This window comes from Hyperolius riggenbachi, chromosome 7 (genome assembly GCF_040937935.1).
Source record: "Hyperolius riggenbachi isolate aHypRig1 chromosome 7, aHypRig1.pri, whole genome shotgun sequence".
In the NCBI taxonomy this organism is placed as follows: domain Eukaryota; kingdom Metazoa; phylum Chordata; class Amphibia; order Anura; family Hyperoliidae; genus Hyperolius; species Hyperolius riggenbachi.
Window position 1 is genome coordinate 149,492,932 of NC_090652.1, and position 27,237 is coordinate 149,520,168.

The 27,237-nt window shown below is 44.5% G+C and overlaps 1 protein-coding gene across 1 annotated transcript in view; it reads left to right on the plus strand.

Annotated features, from left to right (window-relative positions):
- Nucleotides 1-16,682, plus strand: part of ARL6IP1 (ADP ribosylation factor like GTPase 6 interacting protein 1) — a 49,367-nt gene extending 32,685 nt beyond the window's left edge. Inside the window, exons 2-6 of the mRNA XM_068246855.1 lie at nt 2,435-2,568; nt 5,222-5,341; nt 7,014-7,131; nt 8,041-8,125; nt 16,131-16,682. Coding sequence (XP_068102956.1) covers nt 2,435-2,568; nt 5,222-5,341; nt 7,014-7,131; nt 8,041-8,125; nt 16,131-16,249 — 576 coding nt within the window. The 3' untranslated portion in view covers nt 16,250-16,682. The remainder of the gene's footprint in view (nt 1-2,434; nt 2,569-5,221; nt 5,342-7,013; nt 7,132-8,040; nt 8,126-16,130) is intronic.
- Nucleotides 16,683-27,237: the final 10,555 nt, after the last annotated feature.

A 27,237-nucleotide genomic window follows, 5' to 3' on the forward strand; every position in this document is an offset into this window, starting at 1 on the left:
CGTTCGCGGAAATCCGACGTGTGTATGGGCCTTTAGTTACAAATGTATCTTTGTTTGGAATGTAAATAGACCTCTGAAAAGCCTGCAGGGGAAGCCCTCTTTGTTCTCTGAGAGGTGTTTGTTTATTACATTGTAAATAGATACATTTGTAACTAAACCTGAGCACGAGGATTTCTAGCTAAATGCAGCACTAAAATGTCATGCTTAATCCATTAAGTGAATTTCTGCTAAAAAAAAAAAAAAAAAAAAATCTGGCATAATAGTTTCTAAGCTGTAAGCAATCTTTTAAAGCAAAGTTGAAATGCTGGGTGTTAGACCACTTTACAAGGAAAGCCTCCATATCTCTCTTGCTTCAGTTGCCCTTTAACAGCCGGAGAGCCAAGTTTGCAGATCACTGCACTAGAGAACAAGGGCTGTATAAGCAGATAAGATTGCAGGGCAGTGCTGTACTCGCAGCACTAACCCTGTGGTCTAATTTTAAATTTTCTCTTTGGGCCGGTTCACACGGACGCTTGGCAGTGATTTTACTGCTAAGCGCCAGGGACTCGTCAGCTAAACATTCCCATTCAAGTGAATGGGAGCATTTAGCATCGCACGGTTACCGCCGATTACGGATCCTGCTTTACTGCGTAGTTTCAGGTGACCATAGAAGCTACATGCGGCTTCTAGGGTCGATTCACCACCCCATGTCTTCATGTCCCCTTGCGGGACTGAAAACCGTTGAACGCGACGGAACGCCAACGATCGCCGCAGGGAGCCCGGTGGCGCCCTCGAACGTGACGACGCAGAACGGAAGTCCGGAGGACGCCGCCAAGCATCCGTGTGGACTGGCCCGACAGCTGGGATTGTATACCAGCAGTCAGTGGGTAAGGTTTTTCTATAAACCAGATACGTACCTGTCCAGGCTCTTCTGAAAATGTCTTTGGTAATAGTCTTGATTCTTGTCACCTCAGTTTAAACCAGTAGGCTGGAAGCACACTTGTTTGTGCAGAAAACGATGCATTGACTGCCATGCGCAATTCTGTATTTTTCTTTGCCTTGTTTTTAATGACCCCCCCCCTCCACCCTTGTCAAGAGGAAAAATAAAGCGTGTCTTTTACTTTTTGTTTAACAAAAATTCATGCTAGGTTTTTTTTTTTGTTTTTTGTTTTGTTTTTTTTTTTGTTTTTTTTTTGTTAATGCAGAACGAAGGAACTTGCAGCGTGACTGCTCCTTGCCTCAACCTGACTCCTCAGACTGCCAGAAAGTTTTATTTATTTATTTTTTTTTGCCTAAGAAAGAGCATAGTTTCTGAATCCTGTAGAAGCTTCCCATGCTGTCCTCTGGACCTCCATTGTTGCTCTCGGACCCTACAAAGAATTCAAACAAGCTTGTCTGAAAATCCACGCCACGCTGCTCTTCATGCAGGATCATGGCCATACTGCCCCATCAGACTACAGCTGTGACTGCACAGTAAGCTGGAGCCATGGAGAGGTTGCAGCACAGCTTCCAGAGGGTCCCGGCGAGCAATGCTGAGGAGGATACTGGAAACTACTACAGGGTCCAGAGGCTTCCCTCTTCTTCACTTTAAAGGAATCGTCAGGCAAAAAAAAAAAAGTTTCACTTACCTGGGGCTTCTACCAGCCCCATGCAGCCATCCTGTGCCCTCGTAGTCTCTCACTGCTGCTCCGGTCCCCCTCCTCCAGCTAGTTTCGTTTTTGCCAACCTCGGGGTCGGCAGGCCGCATTGCGTACATTTTTACGCATTCCCGCTGGAGCAGGAACATTAACGCATACATACCACCAACGCGTAAAAATGTATGTTAATGTTCCTGCACCAGCGGGAATGCGTAAAAATTGCTGACTATTCCTTTAAGGCTGCAGCCTTTTGACTCTGGGTCACCTGCCAGCCTATAAAATAATGCAGTAAGATTGGAAAGGGGAGTCGCAGGTTTTAAATTTAATCTGTTTATATGAACATAAACTCTTCATACTGTTTGCTTGCATTACTTTTTTTCCTCACTACAAGTTTAACATGGCCCATGAATGACCTGCTCAGTGCTAGTACATTGTGGTATAATGCAACCTGAAAGTATGTCTGTATTTATGAACATTTCTGTTGGAGAAGGTTTGAGAGCTTCAGGGCTGTGGAGTCGGTACAAAAATCATCCAACTCTTCAGTTTATGAAAACTCAGACTCCAGGTACCCAAAATGACTCTGACTCCTCCGTCTAATACTTACCAGGGCTATGGATTTTGTACAAAAATCATCCAACTCCCGAATCCGACGCCTTAGTTCATGAAAGCAACAAGACTAACTTTATGAATAGCATCTGTGTTTGTACCTGAGGACTGGGATGTGAGAACTGCTTAGTCCACATAGATGGCTATAAAATAACATTGCTGTTAGATTTCTTTTATGTATTTGGAAATCATGGTAAAATCCTGTATTGCAGGCCGCAGAGACTGCCAGTCTTGAAGAACATTTCCATGGATGGGGAGAAGTGGTCCTGCTCAGTGATCGTGTTCTGCGCTGGGAGAAGCCATGGTTTCCAGCTGCTATAATGGGAGCAGTCTCTTTCATTTTCCTGTGAGTTAACATTAAGGGTCTAGCTTTAGGGCCTGTACACACTGCTGCGCTTTTCAAATCACTTTTTAATCGCAAGGTCTTTTGAAAAATAATGAAAATCGTGGAGACCTCTACACACTGGTGCGCTGCGCTTTTCCTATTCTCATGAAGACTTGTGATTTAAAAATCGCATGCGATTTTAAAAGCGCAGCAGTGTGTACAGGCATTATAAAATGTGTAATTCTGACAAATCCTATTCACTGTAGTGAACACAATGCATTTTGATTACTTCCTCTTTATAAAGGTGTGTAGTTTTGTTGCACTTGCTACTTAGAGTAATTTGCCTTGATAATGTAATGCAAAGGTGCCCATACTTTTTCAGCTTGTGAGGTACTTCAAAAAATTATAAATTTGAAAATGATCTACCAGCTTGAAACTATGTACAGATGCAGTGCACAACTTCAGCGCATGCACAGTGGCAGTCCATCAGTGATTACCACTAGTTGTCAGCCAATTAGATGCATAGCTGAGAGTCCTCCTCAGTACAGAACAATCCTTGAGCAAATTGTCACAACATCATGCTTATAATATAATGCTCAGTGTCCAATAAAATTGTAGTCATCAATAGCACATAATGTTCCTAAAAGTATGGCTCTCCAACTTGCAATATCATAATCCTCTACACTGCTGTGCAGAACTTCAGGATGGCATATCACACTAAGCTCATCCAAATCAGAGAGAATGACGTGTACATCACTCGGGAGGGAAGTGGGGGGGTTATATGGGATGTACCCAGAAGTCCTTTGTAATCTACCGATAGACCACAATCTGCCCAATGGACATTCCTGATACCTGTTCGCTAATATTAGTGGAGACTAGTTATGATTTGAGATGGCCAATAAAATGCAATTTTGAGTTGATGCAAATGCTAATTTAATGTTCAGATGTGCAGCTTGAAAACGGTAACAGTCATTTGGTTTTCCGTAACTATCCCTAGTTTATTAGGACTTAAATTTCGAGGTGTAGGTGGCCGTAGTCTGTCTGACGAGCTGTGTGTATTGTGTGAGGAATGTGGCAATTGTTGAAGGGTAAGTGGCCTTGTGCACAGGGGCGTAACTAGACTTAATAGGGTCCCCTGCAAAAAATGATAGCATGGGGCCCACTTTGTCCCCAAACTCAAAGGGATTGGAAGCTGGCGAATGGCAGCAGAGAGTGTTCTGCTGTGAAAAAAGCAGGGAAAAATTACACTTGCTTCTGCACATGGTTTTTGTGAGTAAATAGGGAGCTTTCTTTGCTAATTGGCAGCACTTGTGGTTGGGTAGAAAGAGGTGGCGGGGAGCACAAAGCCTCTGGGCCCCTCCTGTGATGTCGGGTTGCAGGGGTGATTGCTACGCCCATGCTTGTGCAGTATTGCAGATGTCTATCCATTAAGGCCTGGTGCACACCAAAAACCACTAGCAGATCCGCAAAACGCTAGCGGTTTTTGAAACTTTTTTTCTTATTTTTATGAAGCGTATCACCACGGTTTTGGGAAGCGTTTTTGGTGTAGTAGATTTCATATATTACAGTAAAGCTGTAGCTGAACAGCTTCTGTAACAAAAACGCCTGCAAAACCGCTCTGAACTGGCGTTTTTCAGAGCGGTTTGCGTTTTACTATACTTTGGAGGCAGAAATGCCTCCGAAATCCAAAAAATGTCTCAGCCCGGGAGTATGCGTTTCAGCAAAACGCCTCCCGCTCTGGTGTGAACCACCCCATTGAAATACATTACCCTAGCGTAACCACAGCTGCAAATGGCTGTAAAAACGCAAGAAAACCCGCTCGGTGTGCACCAGCCCTATGTGCCATAAATTCCTATAAACAACAAGAGAGCATTCAAAATGAATCTAGTACTACATCATTTTTGTGAACTTTTTATTGAAAATGCTTCAGAAATAGAAAGCTTTATAAATATGATAGGTAATCATGTGATGGTAATTCCCTACAAGCATTTCGCCGCATGTGTACGTTTTTAAAGACTGCATGTTTTTGGTCTTTACAGTAGCTTGTCATTTCCGTCAAGAAATGCATGTGTTGTGCGGAAAAGTAGTGCAGGCGGTTTCGTTTTTGTGAACCCAATACAGAATCGCAGGTGCCTCCTGAAAATACAGTAGCACCATAGAAAATCATTACATACGTTTTTCACATTGCTGCAGAAAAGCACTAGTGTGTTTGCTCCCTTAGAAACAATAGATGGCCAGCCTTTCAAGCCCACTACTCGCATTCCCAGGGATAGGCAAGTATTGTTTCCACACAGACTGGCTTTTAGCTGTAATTTGATGTAATCTCACAAGCCTGTGAAGCCTGGTAAATATTTTATGAAACCACGTAAAATAGTGTTCCTGTTGTAAATTGAGGAAATTGGGCATGTGAGTCAGTCAAGTGAGGGTGTTTTTTTTTAATAATTAGGAACATGCTGTTTCCAAGCATCTGACCTGCTGACTGTAATATTATGTTTTATACTAATATTGTGTTTTAATGCACATGTATGCATTAAGATGTGCAGAATCACTGTGACAGGATAATGTGGTGAAGACTGTACAGAAAGAGCATGATTGGCAAGGGAAGTTGCTCTAATGTGCTTCTGCATGTGGTAATAAGTCTTCTCACTTTCATGCCATGTTTTCTTCCCTGTAGGATGGTTTATTACCTGGACCCCTCCGTGCTGTCAGGTGTATCCTGCTTCGTTATGTGCCTGTGTCTGGCTGACTATTTGGTTCCCACACTGGCTCCCAGAATATTTGGCTCTAACACATGGTTTGTATTTTTGTTGTAATACTATTTAATACTATATGTCCATTTAAACTAGACTCAAAATTAACCCTTAGGCTGCTGAGATTTGCAATGAATTACTGATTTTGTATTCCATGAGATCTGAGAGCCACCTGACTTTTTTTGTTTGATTATGCTAGTAGTCTATATACACCTACAGCAAACCCCATTATGGAGCGGCCTGGTGTGACCACTTACCTGGCCTCTCCTGCTAACCACAAATTTCCTCAAGTGTTTATCATCTTGTATGTGACAACCTGAGTTGCCTATCTTATCTGTGTTGCAATATGGAGATCTGTTGTAAGTGGACAGGATGGTGGGGAATGAATGGATTAGAAATCAGACTAAACATGTATATGACAGATCAGGCAACCTGTGTGTAACTAATAGTCATGACTGAGATGTAAGTGTGTTTGATGTTTACATATTAGATATGTGGATTAATGTGCCACTTATTTTAACATGATTTAGCTAGCAACATGAATGCGGGATGTGAGAGCGCAGTGGGGCCTGGGGATGCTGTGAGGGAGTGGCAAATTGCTTTTTCTTTTAGTACGTGTAAGGAGGGTAGCTCTTAAGTGGGAAGGTAGCATGTAATGTTGATGACGCGGCGCAGATCTCTGCCCCATTTCGCCGGCGGACCAATGACTAAACGCCCTAGTTGGGTTTCATTAGCGAGGTAGGAGGGGACTGGGCGGGCATCCGTACATGAATAGCTGTAGCATAACGTATGTGTCCTAGCCCCTGATGAGCCATGCCCCCCGTGACAAAACACATAGGGCGGAGCCTAAGACGCATACGCTACCTGGCCTAAGCAAGACAGAGGGATTGCTGGAGGAGATGAGACCTGCCCGCCGTATGGATTTATGAGATATTTTATACTTTTATCTGGTACGCTTAATGTTTATTGGGGCTTGTAAGCTATATTAAAAGAGGTTTTTTTTTTTACGCTATGAGAAACTTTTATGTCTTGTTTTTAGACTTTGGAGATTGATATTGATACGCCCAATGGCAAGAGCTTGGCCGGTGAGCAGGGAACTAAAGAGGGAGTGTTGTGTCCCCATCCTGCATGTGGTGAAAGTAACCCTGCACAGTGTGTTTGAATGCACAGGGTCTACTGTTGCAGGAAGTTACCTGCTATGTACCTGCGCTCTCTCATTTAGGGATATGGAATGAGATTTTGTGTGAATCGAGAAAAGACACCAGATGCACAGCTGTGGTTAATCTGACTGTTTGTGAGGAGAAAACAAGTTTCCTGACTATAGGCTGCTAGCAGCAAACTGGACATTGGTTTGAATTGAGGTGGTGAGCGCTGTATCATTCTGAACTGTATAACTAATGCTATCATGAATGGCCATGGGAAGTGATGGGTGATTTCAGGAAGTATTGAGAAGCTATGAGATTACCACAGTGCAATCACAAAGTATATTAGAGATATATATTCTCTAAATCTGTAGATTGATAAGATCCAGCAGTAGAGATCTATCAGTGCATTGAATGCTGCCTCATGCATAATGGAAGGGTGGTGCAGATGGTTCTTGAGCTAGAACGCGTTAACTTCGGTGTCTTATTCACAATAACATGATTCATTTGAGAGTTGTAAATAGATTATGAATGCAGAATGTTTGTAACTAGTTTGCTGCATTTTTTTTTTTAGGACCACTGAGCAGCAGCAGAGGCTGCATGAGATCTGCAGCAACCTTGTAAAAACCAGGCGCAGGATTGTTGGCTGGTGGAAACGTCTCTTTGTGTTGAAAGAAGAAAAGCCCAAGATGGTAAGTATATCTACCTCTAATCATGTGCCTTATTGTTGTATGGAGTCAAAACATTTAAAGGACAACTGTTGGGAAAAAATGAAAAATGCATACCTATAAATGTACATTTTTTTTTTTATTTTTTTTTCCCCTAGAGTGAAATGCACTCTAGATTACTTTTTTTTCCTATGTAGTAGTTGGTGGAAATCTGACAGATCTGTCTGGTTTTGGAGTAGTCCACATCCTTATGGGGGAGGAGGGGGATTTTCAGTTATTTATTTGCAACTGCAGTGCAGCAAATGCGTTTGTATGCAGAGTCCAACTACCAGACTAACGCGCACGTGAGTAGAGAAGTTGACTGACATGGTTGTATTGATCCTTTTCAGGGAATGCTTTTGTAAAGAATAATGCATCTGTCAGCTTTTTACTACCTACTGTAAAGTGAACCTAAACGCGATAAAAAGAAAGTTATACTTACCTGGGGCTTCTACTGGCCCACTGCAGCCGCGTGGCGGGACAAACAGATCCTCCAGCGACTCAAATTTGTTTTCGGTGACTGAGCCTACTGCACTTGTGTTGCCCTGGCCGCATGTGTCCTCTATCATGCTCCCATCACCAGGAGCAGCCTGCACATGCGCAGTCAGATTTTCTCATATTGCGCAGACGCAGTGGCTATCCACTGGCTTAGTTCTAGGAAATAAAACTTCATCGCTGCAGGGGAGGACCAGAGGATCTGTTTGTCTTGGTGTGGGCACAGGGTGGCTGCAGGGGGCCAGTAGAAGCCCCAGGTAGTTTCTTAGGTTCAGTTTAAGTGTCTGCAACATAGGAAAAAGTAATTGATAGTGTTTTATGGATGCGATGCGTTTCTTTTGTTTGTTCCTCGAGAAATATGCTGCCAATGTGACACTGAAAAGGTTTCCTTTCTTTCAGTATTTCATGTCTATGATCACTGCTCTTGCTTTTGTTGCTTGGATTGGGCAGCAGGTTCACAACCTCTTCTTGACCTATCTTATAGGTAAGTGTGTTTCTGTGTCCTGTATTGTGTGCATGTCCAATCTGCTACATGTTCAGGCTCTGAATCCAGTATTTTTTCTACAGTATAGGGGCCTATTTTTAAAAACTGGTAGTGAATCATTTTGTCATGCATAGTTTTGATGAATAAAATCTGTCAGTTTTTAAAATTGCAACCTCCTAGTCAAATTTGCCCATGTAGAATATTTCCAAATGGTTTGGGAATTAATCTGAATGGATATTAATTAGAAATACCAGTTAACATCAGTAGAGGCTGGTTATGGTGCCATTTTATCAGGGCTGTGGAGTCGGAACAATTTTGGGTGCCGGGAGTCGGAGAAAAAATACTCAGACTCCTAATGAATTTGTAACTGTAATTAAAATAGAAAATATGGTAAAATGTTCTATTTCTCAGATAATAGTCATTAAAAATAATGTATACCGTATATACTCGAGTATAAGCCGACCCCCCCACCCCCCAAAACAGGAAAATAACATTGACCCGAGTATAAGCCGAGAATAGAATGAGGCACTTACTAAGGACCTCCTAGGGCTCTCTGATCACTAAACCCAAGACTCTGGCCCCAGCATCTTCAGCTGAAAAGGTATGGTTTGACCATTGGCTCCTTCCTGGATTTCACGTTACAATTGCTCTCTGTGCAATGATTAGGGCCCATAGAAAAGCAGTACACATAGTTACAGAACTCATCCCCCACAGTATCCCCGGCATGTGCTGGTGCTTTATGTGCAGCAGCTTGTGACCACCTGCCAATTTACCACAGCAGTATTTGCAGCCATCTTCCCCCACTGTCCCCGGCCAAAGCAGTAGGCATAGTCACTGTATGCTGTCAGTCTCCGTCCCCACAGCCTCGAGTGTCCCCAGCATGAGCTTACATACAGTAATTGGCCAGCAATACTTGGAGGCAGCTGTTACCCGCAGCTGTGTCCAGCAGTACTCGCAGATGCATAGTTACAGTACTGTGCAGCTGAATTTCCACCACTGTCCCCCTCCAAAGTAGTACGCAACATTACTATATGTCCCGAGTGTCCCTGGCATGAGCTTACATACAGTAATTGGCCAGCAATAATCGCGGCTGTTACCCGCAGCTGTGTCTGGCCGTCAGCGCGGATGCATAGTTCTGGTACTATGCAGCTTTTTTCCCCACAATGTCCCTCTCCAAAGTAGTATGCAACATTACTACCAGTATATGTCCCCGAGTGTCCCCAGCATTTCCAGAGTCGTGCACAGCGGCGCAATCACTCACCAGTTCTCGCCGCCAGGATACATCTTCAGCTTCTCTGTCGTCTCTTTTCTATGACGTCCTTCAGTGGCACTCGCAATGTGACGCACCACTAGAGGGCGACATAGAAATGAGAAGGATAGAGAAGCTGAAGATGTATCCTGGCGGCGAGAACCGGTGAGTGATTGCTCCGCTGTGCACGACTCCAGAGATGCCAGGGACATATACCGGTAGTAATGTTGCATACTACTTTGGAGAGGGATATTGTGGGAAAAAAGCTGCATCGTACCAGAACTATGCATCCGCGCTGGCGGCCAGACACAGCTGCGGGTAACAGCCGCGATTATTGCTGGCCAATTACTGTATGTAAGCTCATGCCAGGGACACTCGGGGTGGTGAGGACGGAGATGGACAATGTACAGCATCTGTGTATCCTACTTAGGCGGGGGACAGTGTGGGAAAACAGCCGCGAGTACTGCTTTCACATGCCGCTGCACAAGCAATAACCAGCACATGTCGGGGACAAATACAGACTTGTTTACCGCTCCAGCGGGGGGAGGCACATGCTGAGGACCTTCGGGGGGAACCACTGATTAAAGCATGACTCGTGTATAGGCCAAAAACTCGGCTTATACACGAGTATATACAGTATATATACAGTAATAGCTGTGTTCAGTCCACAAAAATGAAATAAACCAATCAAAAGGAGTTACTTGTGCTGCTTCAATAAAGCAGTCCCCATATTTTTAAAGTCAGATATACACATCTGATTGTGACTGTGTACATGTGTACACAGGAATCTCTTATATATACGAAATAACATCTATGCTGTAAGTATAAAGCCTAATGTGTAGCCGTGTCACGAATAGAGATGGTCAATGAGATGGAAAAAATTCTGCATTGATGCTGGTTTATGCAAATGTATGCACTCTCTTTGGTCATGAAATCAAATAAATTGATATGTTAAAATTTGGTTTGGTGACTATGAATTAAAGGGTACCTGAGGCGAATTAAAAGAAAGGATTTATACATACCTGGGGCTTCCTCCAGCCCCCTTCAGGCCATTCGGTCATTCGCTGTCCTCCGGCACCTGGATCTTCTGCTATGAGTCCTGGTAATTCAGCCAGTCAGAGCAGTCTGGCTACGTGCCGCTTCCACAGCCAGGAGCATTCTGCACCTGCGTAATAGTGCTGCGCAGGTGTAGTACGCTCCCGGCGGCGGAGTGTGTGCAATGCGCACTACACCAGACTGGCTCAAGTACCTGGACTCATAGCAGAAGATCCAGGTTGCGGAGGAGGACAGCGAGGGACTGATTAGCCTGAAGGGGGCTGGAGGAAGCCCCAGGTATGTATAAAACTTTAATTTCATCTGTCTCAGGTTTACTTTGTTACACAGTAGTACTATACTCTACATTTGCACTCCCCACAGAGCTGCAGGGAATCCACTGAGAATGTTGTGCACATTGAACACAGAGGTGTTGTCTATCGCCCATAAACCTGGTTCAGATTGTGCATGAAGAATGTGTAATAGAGGAAGAATCTCCTTATTCCCCTGCAGAGTACCTGCACATCACTCTTACATGTACCCACTGTTACATTGCCTAGGGCCTGATAGATGTTGGTTGTTCTGGTCTGTACCTTTTTTACAAGTACTCTTACCAAGGACTAGTTTTAGGCTTCTTGCACACAGGGACGTTACAGGCGCACGTTACTGCAGCCTGTAACGCTCCCCCAACGCACAGCAATGTAACACAAGTGGGCTGTTCACACTGCCCACGTTGCGTTACATTGTAACGCAGCAAAGTGCTGCATGCTGTGCGTTCTAAGCGGCTAAGCCGCGTTAGACTGTTTGCACATGCGCAGTAATGTTGGGGAGGAGGGGAGAGCGGCCAGGCACATGGCTAATTAATATTCACTGCGCTCAGTGACGTGCAGTGTTTACTTCCTGGAGCGGCCGCTCTGTGCGGCGATTGGCCGGGCGGGACCACGTGATGCCGCATGCGTCCAAGAGTACGCATCACGGACGCCAGAGTGAGCTGCACAACGCGGCTCACTCCGACGTCCACACCAGTGAGCACCAGGCGTTGCGTTAGGGGCACGTTATGTGCCCTATAACGTCCCCTAAACGCAACGTCCTGGTGTCACTAGCCTTAGCCTAAAGGGAATAAATATAGTAGTCTGCATATCCATCTCACTTCAGTTGTCTTGTAAAATTCCTAAGCGTTGGCAGTTAAGAGACGAATTTCACGCTACATACTGTTAATCAACAAAATTGTAATATGCAAATTAGAGGAGTCTGAGTCGGTGGAATCCTAAACTGAGGAGTTGGGAGTCTGTGGATTTTTGGACCGACTCCACAGCCCTGCATTTTATGAAAACTAAATTGGTCTTCTATAGGTGTAATCTGCATGCCGGCCATGCATTGATTGAGTGTAGGAATGATCAATGAGATGCAGATAATTCCAGGTTGATGCATATTTTTATGCTCACTTTATAGAAGTGTTACATACATCTTTATTTATCTATCTATATATATGTATGTATGTATGTATATACTTTCGGACCACAGGTCTCTAGTCAAGGACCAGAGACTGTCTTTAAAAAAAAAAAAAGTGAACCAGAGACGAAGCACCCTTATGTATTTTACCATATATATCAGTGGGAGCATTAGAGAAAATACCAACCCTGCTCTTTTATTTTTCACTGCACAGCTTGCTTCTAATCAGCCCTGATAAAATCCCCGACTGAGCATTCAGTCTGGCTTTGCTCAGGAATCATTATTGCTGAATCTGTGTTTTCTGGTGTCCTTTTTTTTTTTTTTTTTTTTTTTTTTCCAAGCCTGCCCCTTCTGACTCTGGCTTTGCTATAATGACTCAGCTATAATTATTCCTGAGCAGACTGAATGCTCAGTCGTGGATCAGTAGAAATGCAATGTACATGTAATGTATCTGTTTGGTGTGTGGCTCTCTGACCGTAACCTTTGACCATAGCACCAGCTAGGAGATGTGTGGCATATTTTGTGTAGTGGTTATTTGCAATGTTAATGACAAATCTTTGTGGTTTTGAGTAAAGCTTAAAGAGAATCTGTATTGTTAAAATCGCACAAAAGTAAACATACCAGTGTGTTAGGGAACATCTCCTATTACCCTCTGTCACAATTTCACCGCTCCCCGCCGCATTAAAAGTAGTCAAAAACCGTTTTAAAAAGTTTGTTTATAAACAAACAAAATGGCCACCAAAACAGGAAGTAGGTTGATGTACAGCATGTCCACACATAGAAAATACATCCATACACAAGCAGGCTGTATACAGCCTTACTTCTGAATCTCAAGAGATCACTTGTGTGTGTTTATCTTCTGTCCCCAGCTTCTCTCATGCACTGAACATTACAGGCTTCCTGCAGACAGCTCTGCCTGTGCCTGTGTTTGTAATCCCTCAGTATGTGTCAGCCAGCTACTTTTACAGCCTAATTACAGAGGAGGATTTTTATCCAGCTCTCTTCTATCACTGATAAGATAGCAGAGAAGCTGCTGGCTTATGTAAATAAAACACATACTGGAGTGTGCATAGAGGAACAGACCAGCACTGAAGAACTTGGCAGCCTTCCAGACACAGGCCGACAAGTCTGACAGGGGAAAGATACATTGATTTATTACAGAGATGGTTATAGTAGAAAGAGCTACAGTAAGCCAGAACACATAAGACTAGGTTTAGGAACTTGTAGGATGGTAGAAAAAACGTTGTAATTTTTGTTACAGAGTCACTTTAAGGCCAGTTCCACACTGTTAACCAGGGTTAGCAATGCGGTGCTTCGCTTCCACCGCACCGCCAGAAACCGGCCTTCTGGAAATATTCCCCATCCGGCGTTGGGCCAAGCAGGAAGTGACGCGCGCTTGCAGTCACTTCCTGCTTCGGGTTATGCAGAAGTGCACGGAAGCCTATAAAATACCGGGCTGCAGCAGTGTGAAAGCACACTTAGAGATTTATTCCCTGATAAAATTTCTACTTGTCTGGTTGTCTCTCCTTTTGACTCCAGAAGTTTTCATAACTGTTCACTTGCAACAAGCATGTAACCAGCTGTCAGCCAGACTTGAGTCAGATCCCGTAATCTGTATACTCCTTCCCAGCCAGAGAGCATACTGCTGATATAAGGCTTTTACATGGAATTCCAATGGTATGCACAACAGGTACTGTATATTTTAGATGTCACTCTGAGTCACATATGCCATGACTGGCAGTATTTATTGGCATCTTTAACCAAATTCCTGTTTTTGGTTTAAATATTTCCACAAACATTGGTTCTGCTCAAGCCTTTTTGTTAAATGTTTCAAAATCTTGCCATATTTTGTAGGTAGCTTAAAATTTCCAAAATCAACAGCTCTAATGCTTTATTTGCCACTATGGAAAATTCTCAGGAGTAATTACCGCTCTGCTACGTGATTAGTTGCATGTAGTAGAATAGCCTTACCCATTTTCAACACTTACACAAATCCTCTGCCTGATAACAAACCTTGAGCCTAGGTTCAAAGTGTAACATTGTGTTGGGTTCCCTGTATAACAGGAAAACAGAACAAAAAGTCACACACCACACATTGAGACTTTCTGGTGGCACACAGTGAAGCTTAGTCAATGGCCAGTATGCTTCACTGCCTCTGTTAATGCACGTGCTATGCAGTAACGCACTGTATATAGTGCTTTGGAATTCTGTTGTGCATTGGATCCCAACACACCACATGCACTGACTGTTCCATAGACTTACAATTGCAGTGCGACATTCAGTGTTAAGATGCCCCCATAAAGTCACACTGCAATGTCCCACTGTAAACTACAAATGTATATTTACCCTGGCAGTGTGGATGCCACCCCAGGCCATGCCTCACTTCTAGGATCCCTTTTAGAGAAAATTAGGACTATAGAAGGCGGTTTTCTTCTGCCTTGAATACTGTCTGCATCATTGGCACAGCATGCTTGTGAGGCAGTTGGGTAACTGACAGGACAAAAAGTCAGCATCTTTAGCCTTCCTTTACAGCACAGGTGTCAAACACAAGGTCCGTGGGGTAAATGTGGCCCTCTTTGCCATTTTATGTGGCCCACCAGAGCTTTAAATATGCATCATTGTAAGCAGTAAAAGAACCACAGCACACTGCCTTCAGTGGAGCACACTGTGACTGTTTCTGGTAGAAACTGTCAGTTTGAGCCGGGGTGTAGCAATAACCCATGGGGCTTTTCAGCAACATGAACATGGGGGGTGCCCTCTAGGGATCCAAACCCCCTCGTGTGGCTGGTAATCCCCCCCCCCCCCCCCACACACACACACACACTTACCTAAAAGACATTAGGGGTAGTGAAGGCTGGCGACTTGCCCCAGGCCTTGTTTCATCTTGATCCTTTTTCTGCTGAAGAAGCACTGGGGCAGGTGAATATTAAACTGCTCCACTGCGCTACTCTACAGAAGGGGGGGGGGAAGAAGCTAGCCCTCCATGTTAGCTATAGTTACGCCATTTAGGGCTGCTACACACTACATAAGCTTTTTAAACACTACAGATTTTAAAGGAGTTCTGTAGAGCATTGTAAAAACTCACCTGGGGCTTCTACCAGCCCCTACAGACATCTTGTCCCACGACGGTCCTCAAGGATCCTCCGGTCCATATCCAGTTATTCATCTAACTAGACAAACTTCACTGCGGCTGCGCGGCTGTGGCTGCGCGTGTCCTCGCTCCCAGAAACAAAAAGGCCGTGCAGCCGCAGTGACAATCGTCTAGTTAGATGAATAATTGGATGTGACCCGCGGCGGGGAAAAGAGGATTCTTGAGTGACGGCGTGGGACAGGATATCTGCAGGGGGCTGGTAGAAGCCCCAGGTAAATGAGTTTTTGTTTTTATAATGCGCTACAGAACCCCTTTAAAAGCTTTTGCTAATGCAATGCTATGGGGGATTTTTACAAAACCGCATCACTCCAGTGTGAACACGCACAGCATTACATAAGCAAGAGCTTTTAAAATCACAAGGCGCTTAAAAAAGCTCTTGTGGTGTGCACTAGCCCTCAGTTTGTAACTGTTCAGTAATTGTTAAATCTTAAACAATTTGGCCCATAACTTAGACTAGGTTTTAGATTTTGCCCCTAACGCAATTGAGTTTGACACCCCTGCTTTACAGTATACTTGCCATGGAGGCTGCCATTTTGATATATTTAGAAGACCTCCTAGGTTAAATTCTTGGCAGCAATGTCCGGCTAAAGGCCTTTGAGGCCTCTTTCAGATGGACCCCTGAGCTGCTTACTTGTCGAGCAGTTTAGCATTCAGTCCTTTACCCACGTGTGCCATTTTGGTGCTATTTGCTATATACAGTATTTGCTATATATGCATGTCAGCACTTGACACCTAGAGTGGTGTTACTCTGCCTCAGAAATGCAAATCCAATGTGAATTTGGGGGGGGGGGGGGGGGGTGCACGAGAGCAGCTGACAGGCAATGAATTCACCCCCTTCAGCTGCCTGTCTAAAAGGGGGTCTGATTTCTTTTGTTACAAAAAAAAAAATCTGAGTAAAGTGAGAAAACCTCTGCATAGCCTGTTTGAAAATGTACTCTAGCTTGAGGAATACCATTACAAGATGGCAACAAAGCCACACATAGAGATGTGGACAGGTGTCTGCAAGGTTCTTCAGTGGTTAAATATCAGAAGGTAGAAAACTGCATAAAATTGTCCTTTGACTGTATGATATGAATTTTGAGTGGCATTAACATCTGGTATTGCCTCTGCTTTAATTTCAGTGAGTTTTGCACTGTTGCTCCCAGGTCTCAACAAACACGGAGTTATTTCAAAATTCGTTGGAATGGGAAAACGAGAAGTAAACAAACTTCTGAAGCAGAAGGAGAAAAAGAATGAATAAGATGAACAAGTTATATACTGCAACTTCCATGGGAGCATTTTTGTTATGTCTGGTATTTGGGGATAAGATATGCCTGACCTTAACATTGCCGATCACTTCCCCTGTAACTGCCAATGCTGTACCTTTCTAAACTTGTTGCACTGAAACATGTCTTGTTTCTCTAGTGTACAGACTCTGTATCCCCAGAGTGTTTGACATACTGCTGTAGCCCTGAGTGCTCTTGTGTGCTAAGGGCAAAATTCCTGTGTCCCTTCATATTTTTTTTAATGTTGTTTTGTCTCATCTTGTAAATATTATTCTTTATTTCCATGTGTCCTGTTGTGTATAATGTTCATAAAGTGTTTTTTGGTTTTTGTGTTTTTTTTGTTCCCCACCCTTTGCAATGTAATGGTCTTCCTTTGTCAGTGGATGTAATAAAACCTAATACACAACATTCCTTGGGTGTTCGTTCCTTTTACTTATAGAATAAGTGCCAATTCTGTCAAAGTATGTATAGATTGAAGGTTTATCTGCTTATTGTTGTCACAGAGCTGATGGCTTTGCATGTTCTCAAAGCATGTTAGACAAAGGCATGAACAATGTGTACTGTCTGGATTCTTGAAAAGTGTGTACAGTGCTAAGGTTTCTGACACTTGCTCAGTAAAGCCGCATCTACACTCGTAGATGCGGGCGCGATGTTCCTGATCGATCGAGCCGCTGATGCGGCTCGATTGATAAGATCCGACAGGACGGATCTCCCCACCGCTGATTCCCTGCTCGCTCCCCGCGAGGGGACAATGGCAGGGAATCGAGTGGAAAATGCACGGCGCGGGGACAAGCGGGTAATGATTCCGGCGCGGCGAGTGGGGAAGCGGAAGAGGCAATCCGGCGGCTAATCGAGCCGCCGGATCGCCGCCTCATCTACACGTGTAGTTGAGGCTTTAGAAAAATACATTTAGATTGACTTAAATGACACCGATAGTGAGAGGGATATGGAGGTTGCTAGATTTCATTTTAAACCATTCCAATTGCCTGGCTGTCCTGCTGATCCTCTGCTTTCAAAACCTGCCTCTTAAACGTTTAGCCATAGACCCTGAATAAGCATGCAAATCTGAAGTTTGACTGGATTTTCTGCATGCTTGTTTCAGTGGGGGATGATTCAGACGCTTCTGATGCATGAAAGATCAGCAGCACAGCCAGGCAACCAGTATTGTTTAAATGGAAATAAGGCAGCCTCCATATGTCTCTTACTTCAGTTATCATTTGAAGTGACCTTTATTTCCTTTTAAACAATACTCGTTGCCTAGCAGTCCTGCTGATAGGCTGCAGTAGTGGCTGAATAATACCAAAAACCAGCATGCAGCTAGTCTTGTCAGATCTGACAATTTCAGACATGGCTGATCTACTGCATGCTTGTTCAGGGTCTGGCTAAAAGTATTAAGGGGCCCATACACTGAGCCGATTAGCAATAGATCGATCGCAAATCGATTGGTCAATCGATTTTGCGGCCGATTTTGATTGACTTCAATCGATCTGACATGCTGGAAAATCTAGGTCGATCTGAGATTGCTTATCATTTTGCATTGGACCTAATGGAAATCTGATGGCAAAAAAAGGCCATCAGATCGATTATTCAATAGATTTCATACTGAAATCTATTGGAAATCTGTTCCTAGTAAGAAATGTTCCTAAACACATCAGATCAGAAATCTATCTGATCTATCTGCTGCTAATCTAACAAGTGTATGGCCACCTTTAGTGGCAGAAGATCAGCAGGATACCCAGGCAATTGGTAAAATAAATTTGGCAGCCTGAATAGCCTGCTCACTTCAGTTGTCCTTTAAAATAGAGGCTGGAATATGTAGTGGACAGGATGAGACCGGCTCCAGCCAGTTGTCCTGCCTGGTAATTAGATGATGCACCGCAGTCTCGCCTGCTGTATGGAGCTTGAACCATACCAGACAGTCAATGTAAACCTGAAATGAATTAAACAGAAGAAATTATACTTGGGGTTTCTTCCATATACTTGGGGTCTAGTCCATGGCCTTGCTCTGAATGCATCTGCTCCTGTCTATTCTCCAACAGTCAGGCTCAGTTGGGGGGGAAGGGGGGGCTGCTGCAGTACATGCAGGGCTGGGCTGCGTGCCACCTTGGTTGCGCTCCTGTTGCCGGGAGCGTTCTGCTCCTTTGCATTTGGTTAAGACTTGTAACTGCACGGGAGCATGGCCAAGGAGGTGCATGGCCAGAGCCGCACATGTGCAGTAGCCCCTGACTGGCTCAGTTGGGGAGCTTACTGCGGGAGTATGGACGGCACTAGACTACAAGGGGCTGGAGGAAGCCAAGAGAAGTATAAATCCTTGTGTTTGATTTCAAACTACCCTTCAATGACCAATGAAATGATGGCAGAGAAAAAACTGCCCTTTACTTTTGGGTAGGGATGGACAAGATGCAAATAATTCCAGGTTGCTGCAAGGTTTTATGCAGCTTGAAAAATGTACCTATGTATTGTTCAAGCTACATAAATTTTCATAAAATCTACATTAATGTGGAATTATTTGAATCTCATGGACTATCCCTACTTTGGTGGTGGTGTTTTCCTATTTTAGATTGCTGTATCATAGAGGCGCAAGGTATTTGACTCTACTTGGTCAACAGCCGATCTATGAAGATGACTAGCATATCTCTCGCACTGTTGCTTAACCACTCTATCCACCAATACAGTAGATCTACGTCCTCTGTGACTTCATCCAAGCCACGAGGATGCAGACATACAATTTCCCTGTACGCCCCCGTCACTTTCAGCTGCAATACAAATTTGTGAAATGGAACATTTTCCCTTTAAGCCAATTATTCCCCCCTCCCATGGACGAACGATCACTGCAGTAGACAACTGCAGCGATTGTTCATCTCCCCCCCCCCCCCCCCCCCCCCTATGGCCAGATCATTACAAGAAAGAAGTTGCAAGCAGCTTCTCTCACCTCGCTGTGATCATCCTGCAGCCTGAGCCTGCGTTCACTGCTCTGCACTCAGCCCCGGATATTCATGGGACTGCAGAGTGTTTGTAGGCTCTGGCTGCAGGATGATCACAGAAACCAGACAAGGCGAGCCAGGCTCCTTGCAGCTGGGTTTTAATAGTGATTTGGGTAGGGGGGCACATCTGGCTATCCATAAAGGGGGAGAGGGTATCTTGGGGGAGGGGGGGTCCTAAAATATAAACGAGGAACATCTGGGTGACTGGAGAGGGGGGAATCTAATGGGCCGCATCTGGTTATCCTGGGGGGGGGGGGGATTATTTAATACTGGAGGCACATCTGGCTGTACTGGGGAGCGGGTGCTAAACCTGGGGGCAAATCTGGCTATAATAGGGGCACCTGGGGACACATCTGGCTGTAATGAGAGGCGCTAAGTCTCAGGGCAGATTGGTCTATACTGAGGGGGGGGCAAATACAGGGGACACACTGGCTATACTGGGTGGCTGATGCTGACACATCTGGCTATCTATATCTGGTGCCACGGTTTTTGTCTAATTGTAGCACTTTTATATTTATAGTGGTATTGGTAAAACCATTTTTTCGTTTTTTTTTTTTTTCCCCCCATAAAAAAACGCATAGAAAACAATTTTTCTTGGGACAGAATACCCCTTGAAAAAAACGATATGTAAATTTAGGTGTTGTGAGTAGGGATAAAGTTATTGCTGATTAAATAGGGACATAGTTAAAACTTCAAAACCGCTCTGGTCCATAAGAGGAAAACAAGGTGGTTAAAGCAAGTTAAATAACGCTTATTTCTGAGGCGTGTTGCACATTTAAGACACTCGCTGGACACAATGTGTACTGCATGAGCTTCTGCACAATGCGCATTGGAGAAGCTGCTTGAGCGTTAGGGCCGGTTCTCACGGGCTTCTGCTAGTGTCAGTCAAATGCTTTTTTTTTCCGCAAGTGTATATTTCCCATCCTCTGGTGTTTTGTTTATCCCTGCAGGGGGACAGGGAGACGCAATGGAAAGCGACCCTAGAAGCAGCATGTTGCTTCCATACTCTGCTAAAAAGACTGGAAAACTCAGGATTGGAACGCAGCATGCGGGTAAACTGTGGTAATTGATGGTACAGGCGCAGCCCGTTCACTTGAATGGGCAACGCTTCAATGACTAGCGCCATGGCTGGTGGAAACATCGAGCAGACGCCTGTGAACTGGTCCTTATTTAACTCTGCAGACTCACATGGCTTAGAGCAATGCTTGCCTTGATAAAGGCATCATCCTTGGTCTTGAAACATTGGCTTCATAGTGAATGTCTACAAAGAGGAGACCATGTTGGTTCATTATTAATTGCCCTTTAGCAGTGCGGCGTGACTGCATCCATTAGAATAACGCAAGGAATGATGGGTGATACCGGATAATGTGCACATTTACAGTTAAGAGTGACACATACTTTTTATGCACTGTATGCATCACATCACATGTACCACACAATGCAACTTTTCCCTCCATTGTGATCCTGTTTTTAGTGTATGCAATGCCACAGTGTGAAACGATCCTTATAGATGGATCTGTGGAGATGCCATCAATATACAGTATAGTATAGTGAATAATGCACAGGGGAGTACACAGCCCTGTACTTGACGTTCCTTTCTGTCCATTTGTCTATTGTGATCTACAATTATGTCCTTCAAGACAATAGCTGCACCTGTTTTAACCTAGTGAATCTTGTTCCAGCAGAATAACAACCATTGAAGCATGTTGCTGATTGTTTCTGAGCTCATGATAGAAAAGCTTAAAGCTGAACTTAGGCCAAATTCTTTTTTTTTTTTTTCTTTTAGTATTGATTAGAATCTCTCTGTTTACAGGTGGACATCTGCTCACAAACTGGTTCCAGGGGTTTGTAAGTCAAATTTGTTTGCATGCAGTCATGTATTATACATGCTGGCATGCGTGGGTGAACTATTGGTCATACAATGGAAACCTATTTTTTTTGGGGGGGGGGGGGGGGGGGGGGTAGGAGGTTTTAGAATGCCACAGTAAATACATTAATGCAACAATAACAAAACTGTTCATTTTGTAACAAGTGTTTGTTAGCAGAGGACTATATGATCGTTGTTTGCTACTAAGTTCACCTAGCGACTGGGGCACTGAGAACATGATCACTTCTGTGTGGGCAGAAATCAATGTTTCTATTGAGGTGAGGTTCTCTTGCCTTTTACTGTTTATAAGTGTTTTATCATTTCTTGGGGCGTTTCCTCCCCTTCCAATCTGAATTACACTCGCATGAGCCAATGTAGGACATTTATTAAAGAGAAGGTGCAAGCAGAAACAATAGGATCTACTTACCTGGGGCTTCCTCCAGCCCTGGCAGGCTATGTGTCCCTCGCCGCAGCTCTGGTGTCCGAATCTCCTCCGTTGCAGATGCCCACCTTTCCAGGTTGGCACCTTCTGCTTCTGTGTGAGCGCGTAGCCGGGATGCTCGGCTTGGAGCGCTCTGCACAGGCTCAGAGTGCACCAGACCACGTGAGTGTGATCACAAGCTGGGTTGGCATCTGCAATGGAGGGGATCAGTGGACACCGGAGCTGCGGCGAGGGACACATAGGTTGCCAGGGGCTGGAGGAAGCCCCAGGTAAGTAGATCTTATTTTTTTTTCTGCTTGCACCTTCCCATTAAAGAGACTGTAACAAAATGTTCTGCCTTATTTCTTCTATCCTACAAGTTCCTATATCTGTTGTAATGTGGTCTGGTTTACTCTGCAGCCTTTTCTAGTTGCACTGTGTCTGTAATATATCTAATCTCTTCTTTGTCAAGCTTTGTCGACCCAGGGAGGAATGTGCTGCCTCTGCTGTGATGGGGAGAAGTTATGCACGCCCCCCTCTGCTCTCCTGTGTGCTGTGTGTATGAGTCACAGGCACGGCCTCTGCTCACAGCCAGCCTGTCTGAGGCTCATGGAGCTGTGACCTTGTGAACAGCTGTGAGTGCAGAAAGATCAGTTCAAAGCCCAGATAAGCTAAGGCAACACTGGGAGTACCATTCCAGCACTCAAGTCAGACTTGAGAGGAGCCACTGCAAACAGGCACCTGCTCTGATGATGTATTTACTGTTTGGCGGCCAACTTCATTGTTTACTAAAACAATGATAAAAACAGTGATTTTATCACCAAGAAAGCTAGGAAAAGATAACAAACAGGCTGGTACCTTTATTTATGTAAGATTTTCACAGTACAGATTCTCTTTAAGTATTGCAGCAGAACCAAGATCTCCTTCACTTTCACTACAGCTTCCAGCCATCGCCTGTCTTAACTTCTGATTAAATGATTTGTATGTGCAATACAGATAAGTGATAGAACATTAGTAGCAAAGATATGTCTCATATTGTTTCCAGTACAGGAAGAGTTAAGAAACTTCAATTGTTATCTATGCAAAAGAACTTCTCTGAGCTCTCCGACCCAACTTGGGTCGGCTACAGTGCTGTTTTCTGAAGCACTTACCTCAATCTGTCACTGTTTCTTGTTTGTTTAAGGTTTTACTGCCAGCAAGTTCAAAGGGTCATTAGCTCTGCTCTGTTTCATCATTAAAGATACAAAGTGTAATTGGTAAACTACAAATATTAGAGAATAATGCAATGTAAAAAAAAAAGCTATATAACTGAAAATAAAAATATGAGACTTATCTCTGCTACTTATGTTCTAGTAATTATCCGTACTACACGTACAATTAATTATATCATACGTTTTTTACGCATCAGTGTCACTTTAAGGTCCTTTTATACTTATACGCTGTGGTAGAGGTGCGACTGGGAAGATTTGCACCACAGCTGAAAAGTCCCACCGCGTGTTACAGGCGGGAAGCAACTGAAGAAGACAAAAAATGAACACTTAAAGAGAACCCGAGGTGGGTTTGTGAAATCCTAGTAGGACACAGAGACATGTTCTGTATACAATGATCAGCCTATGTGTCCTTCCAGTGTGCCTCCAGCTTCCACAATCCCCCCCCCCGGGTCTGCTGTCCCCCATTAAGAAAGTGTCGCTAGTCTGTTATTTACCGCTGCCTGTCAGTCACTGCCGCTCCCCCGCATCCTGCATAGCGCGGCTCCCCACTAGTGTCCCTTCCTTCCCTACCTCTGTAAGCTTCCTCCAATAGGCTTACGGAGGCCGGGAGGGAAGGGACACAGGCAGGGAGCCGCGCTATACAGGAGGCGAGGGAGTGGCGGTGACTGACAAGCAGAGGTAATTAGCAGGCTAGCGACAATCTGCGTGTCTCTAGCCTGGCGCTTTTTTTAATGGGGCCAGCAGGGGGTGGGGGGGGGGTTTCTGGAGGCACACTGGAAGGACACAGAGGCTGGTCATTGTATACAGAACAGGCCTCTGTGTCATGATATGATTTCACAAACCCACCTCGGGTTCACTTTAACTTCTAGAGCACTTCTAGGAGTTGCAGGATAACGCACTGCAGGTTCTGTGTTACTTCTGCACCACCTGGAGAACTGCAGGCAGTGTCATGACTTTAATGGTCACTTCGGCGAGCTGCGGCAGAGTGTAGTGACGTGGGCATTGTAAAAGGAGCCTAACTGGTGATGCTCAATCCAATGCAAATAATTAAACGTTGGTGCAGATTTTATTTCAATGTTTATACATTCTCTATTTTTTTCTCTTATTTCTCTAAATATTTTTAATTCATATTAATCATATGAGACCGCAACTTTAAAGCGATAGGGGTGATCCAGTAAACCTGGACTAGATTTAGTTTTTTTGTGCGTGTTTCTCTCAGGATGTCAAAACCTTTTAATATTCACCTCAGCTACATCAGTGATGGTTGCTCAAGGGGGTACTTATCCGTTAGCCGGGCGCATCCGGCAGGTGGCGCTAATTACTATTCCCCCTCCAGGCCGACATGGATAGTAGGGAAAGCTGTAACTCTGGTGGAATTTTGTCGCCACCTAGAGGATGCGCCCGGCTAACGGATAAGTACCCTCAAGGGTAAGTAGATGAAGTAAGTGATTTAGGCCTCTTTTCCACAGACAGATGATAGGCAGTGAAATGCCTCTCAAACTCTTTCAACTGCTTGCTGCTGCTTGGCAACTGTTTGCTGCTGCCTGGTAACTGCTCCCTGCTGCTTAGTAACGGCTTGCTGAGCACACAGCTCAACAGTCCGTGGAAAAGAGGCCATAACTTGGGTTTATTGTAGCGGCGGCGAGCCGTTTTCTCCAATACATGGTCAATCCCTATGCTCTTATCCCTACAGGCTTAAAGAGAACCTGTACTGAGTAAAATTATTTAAAATAAACACATGAGGTAACTTCAAATGGACATTACATAGTTACCTTGCCATCAGTTCCTCTCAGAAGCTCACCATTTTCTTCTTACTGTGATCCCTTCCAGTTCTGACAACATTTTGTCAGAACTGAAATATATCAGTTTCTGTCAGTTATATATCAGTTGCTGTCAGTTACAGCTGAGAGGAGAACTGATGTGTCCATGTTTCCCTATGGCTCAAGTGGGCGATGTAACAGTTTAACTGTGTGCTGACCAGAAAGCTGTTATGGGGTAATGGCTATTTTCAAAATGGAGGACGGGGAATTCCATTGATCACAGTGGACAAACAGGACGCAGGAGAGGAAAAATAGATTGAGAAGTAGACTACACAGGAGGTAAGTATGACTTGTGTATGTTTATTTTGACTTTTAATTTCAGTTCAGGTTTTCTTTAAAGAGAACCCGAGGTGGGATTTAATTATGTTACTGGGGCACAGAGGCTGGTCTAGGCTGGTTGTGCACACTAAGACCAGCCTCTGTTGCCCCATGGTGTGCCTCCATGTCCCACCTGCGCACCGATATACCCCCCGCAGTGCTGGCGACACGAAGCGTGTCGCCAGCACAATGTTTACCTAAGCGCTGTCTGTCAGCGCCGCTCCCCCGCCTCCTCCGCATCGGCGCTACCCGCCCGTGTCCCTTCCCTCCCGCAGATAGGAGGGAAGTGACGCGGGCGGGTAGCGCTGATGCGGAGGCGGCGGGGGAGCGGCGCTGACTGACAGCACATAGGTAAACATTGTGCTGGCGACGCGCTGCGTGTCGCCAGCACTGCGGGGGGTATAGCGGCGCGCACCCTATATACCTGGCTACACCTGGCACCCTATAACTGGCTACACCTACCTCCCTATAACTGGCTACACCTGGCACCCTATATACCTGGCTACACACTTGGCTACCCATAACTGGCTACCCTGACATCTGGCTACACTCCTGGCTACCCTGACATCTGGCTACACTCCTGGCTACCCTGACATCTGGCTACACTCCTGGCTACCCTGACATCTGGCTACATGTGGCTCCCTATACACCTGCCTTCACATCTGGGTCTTATACTCACCATTGGCGTGCTGATCCCTCGTCGCGTACCTCTGATAGCTTCCCCAGTGCCGTCTTCCATGTCAGTGTACGGATTTTGCTTCTCCCTCAGCGATGACATGTCCCCTGCCGATTGTCGTTGACACCAGGTTCACACAGCGTCATAAACCTCTCACTGCAAACATTTTTTTTTAAGTTTAATTCAATACAATAACCTGTATTGAATTTAATATTTTAAAAAAATTGATTGCAAAAAAAAAAAGGGTTGAAAATTATTGGAAATTAATTGAACCACTTTTTGCACGGAAATCCTGGGGAATCAGAACGCCAGGGAGGCTACGAGCTCTCCATCCTGATAAGAAGGGCCTATTCTACTAGTCAAAAATCACGGGCATTTTCCACTCACGATTTCAGATGCAGAATCCCAGCTTATTGAAATCAATAGACTGCATTCGAAATCATGTGGAGCTGGAAAAAATTGTACTTTTCCGCAGACCCCATTTGCTTCTCTATAGCAATTCGGCTGCAGCTTTGCAACTGCATGGGTGCCCTATCTGATTTGGAAACAGACTTGGCACCCAGTGGAAATAGGACCGAAAGGATTTCCTTAATTTAAAAGTTCATTCTTAAAGATGAATGCTTATAATTCACACTAATCAAGATGAATGTCCTCAACATACCAAAGCAGCAGGCTGAATTTATGCAGCATTTGCAAGCTTGCACATGCTGCAATGCAGGGAGATCAGGCAAGTGCCTGACCATGGTACTTTGCTACCAGCGGCCTGTGCAGTGGCCACCTTGCTCTCTGTGCACGTTTGCATTGTGGTCGGCGGCTATGGACTTGGGCAGCATTGGAGACAGAGGGGAAAAGGAAGCTTAGGCACTGGAGACTAGTTGAGAATTGAGTGACACTGATGGCTGCTGTGGTGTGAAGGCAAGCTGGCTACCTATACTGAAGGGGGGGGGGGGAGGGGGGAGTGGGAAAAGGAAGAATTAAGGGAGTCATCTGAGAGTCACTTGTGGTCTGTCTAAAATCTAATATAATATTACTAAAATTGTCTTAACTCTTCCAGTAGTAGTAAGGGGCTAGTTCACACTACATTTATGGGCTGGTGCACTTAATTTAAACCGCTTGGGGGTAGAAAACCACTTGGCTAATGTATTTCAATGGGAGGGTGCACACCAGAGCGGTTCATTTTTTTCCCCGAAATGCAAACTCGAGTCCTGCAGCACTTTTTAGATTTCTGAGGCGTTTCTTCCTCAATGTAAAGTATAGGAAAGTGGAAAACTTCTCTGAAAAACATTAGACCAGAGTGGTTTTCCAAGCGTTTTTGTTACAGAAGCTGTTTAGTTACAGCTGTCCTATAACAAAATATAAAATGCTACACAAAAACGCTCCAAAAAACGCTGTAACCCGACTTATCCGTTAGCACTGGGCTCCGGCTGAGAGGAATCCACCAGACACTGACTCAGATGAAATTATCAAAGATTTATTTGTGACCTAACGGTAACACAATACACCTCCCTTGCACATCACAGGTCAAAATACACAATCTTCTAGTCCTCACAGCCGGTGCACCGGTAAATGCTGCGGAATAAAAAGGTTATGTTACATACAAGTTATATATGAAAGTTGAGCTATAAAGGTCGTCTTGTACAATAATCAACCACTTTACAGCATGTTT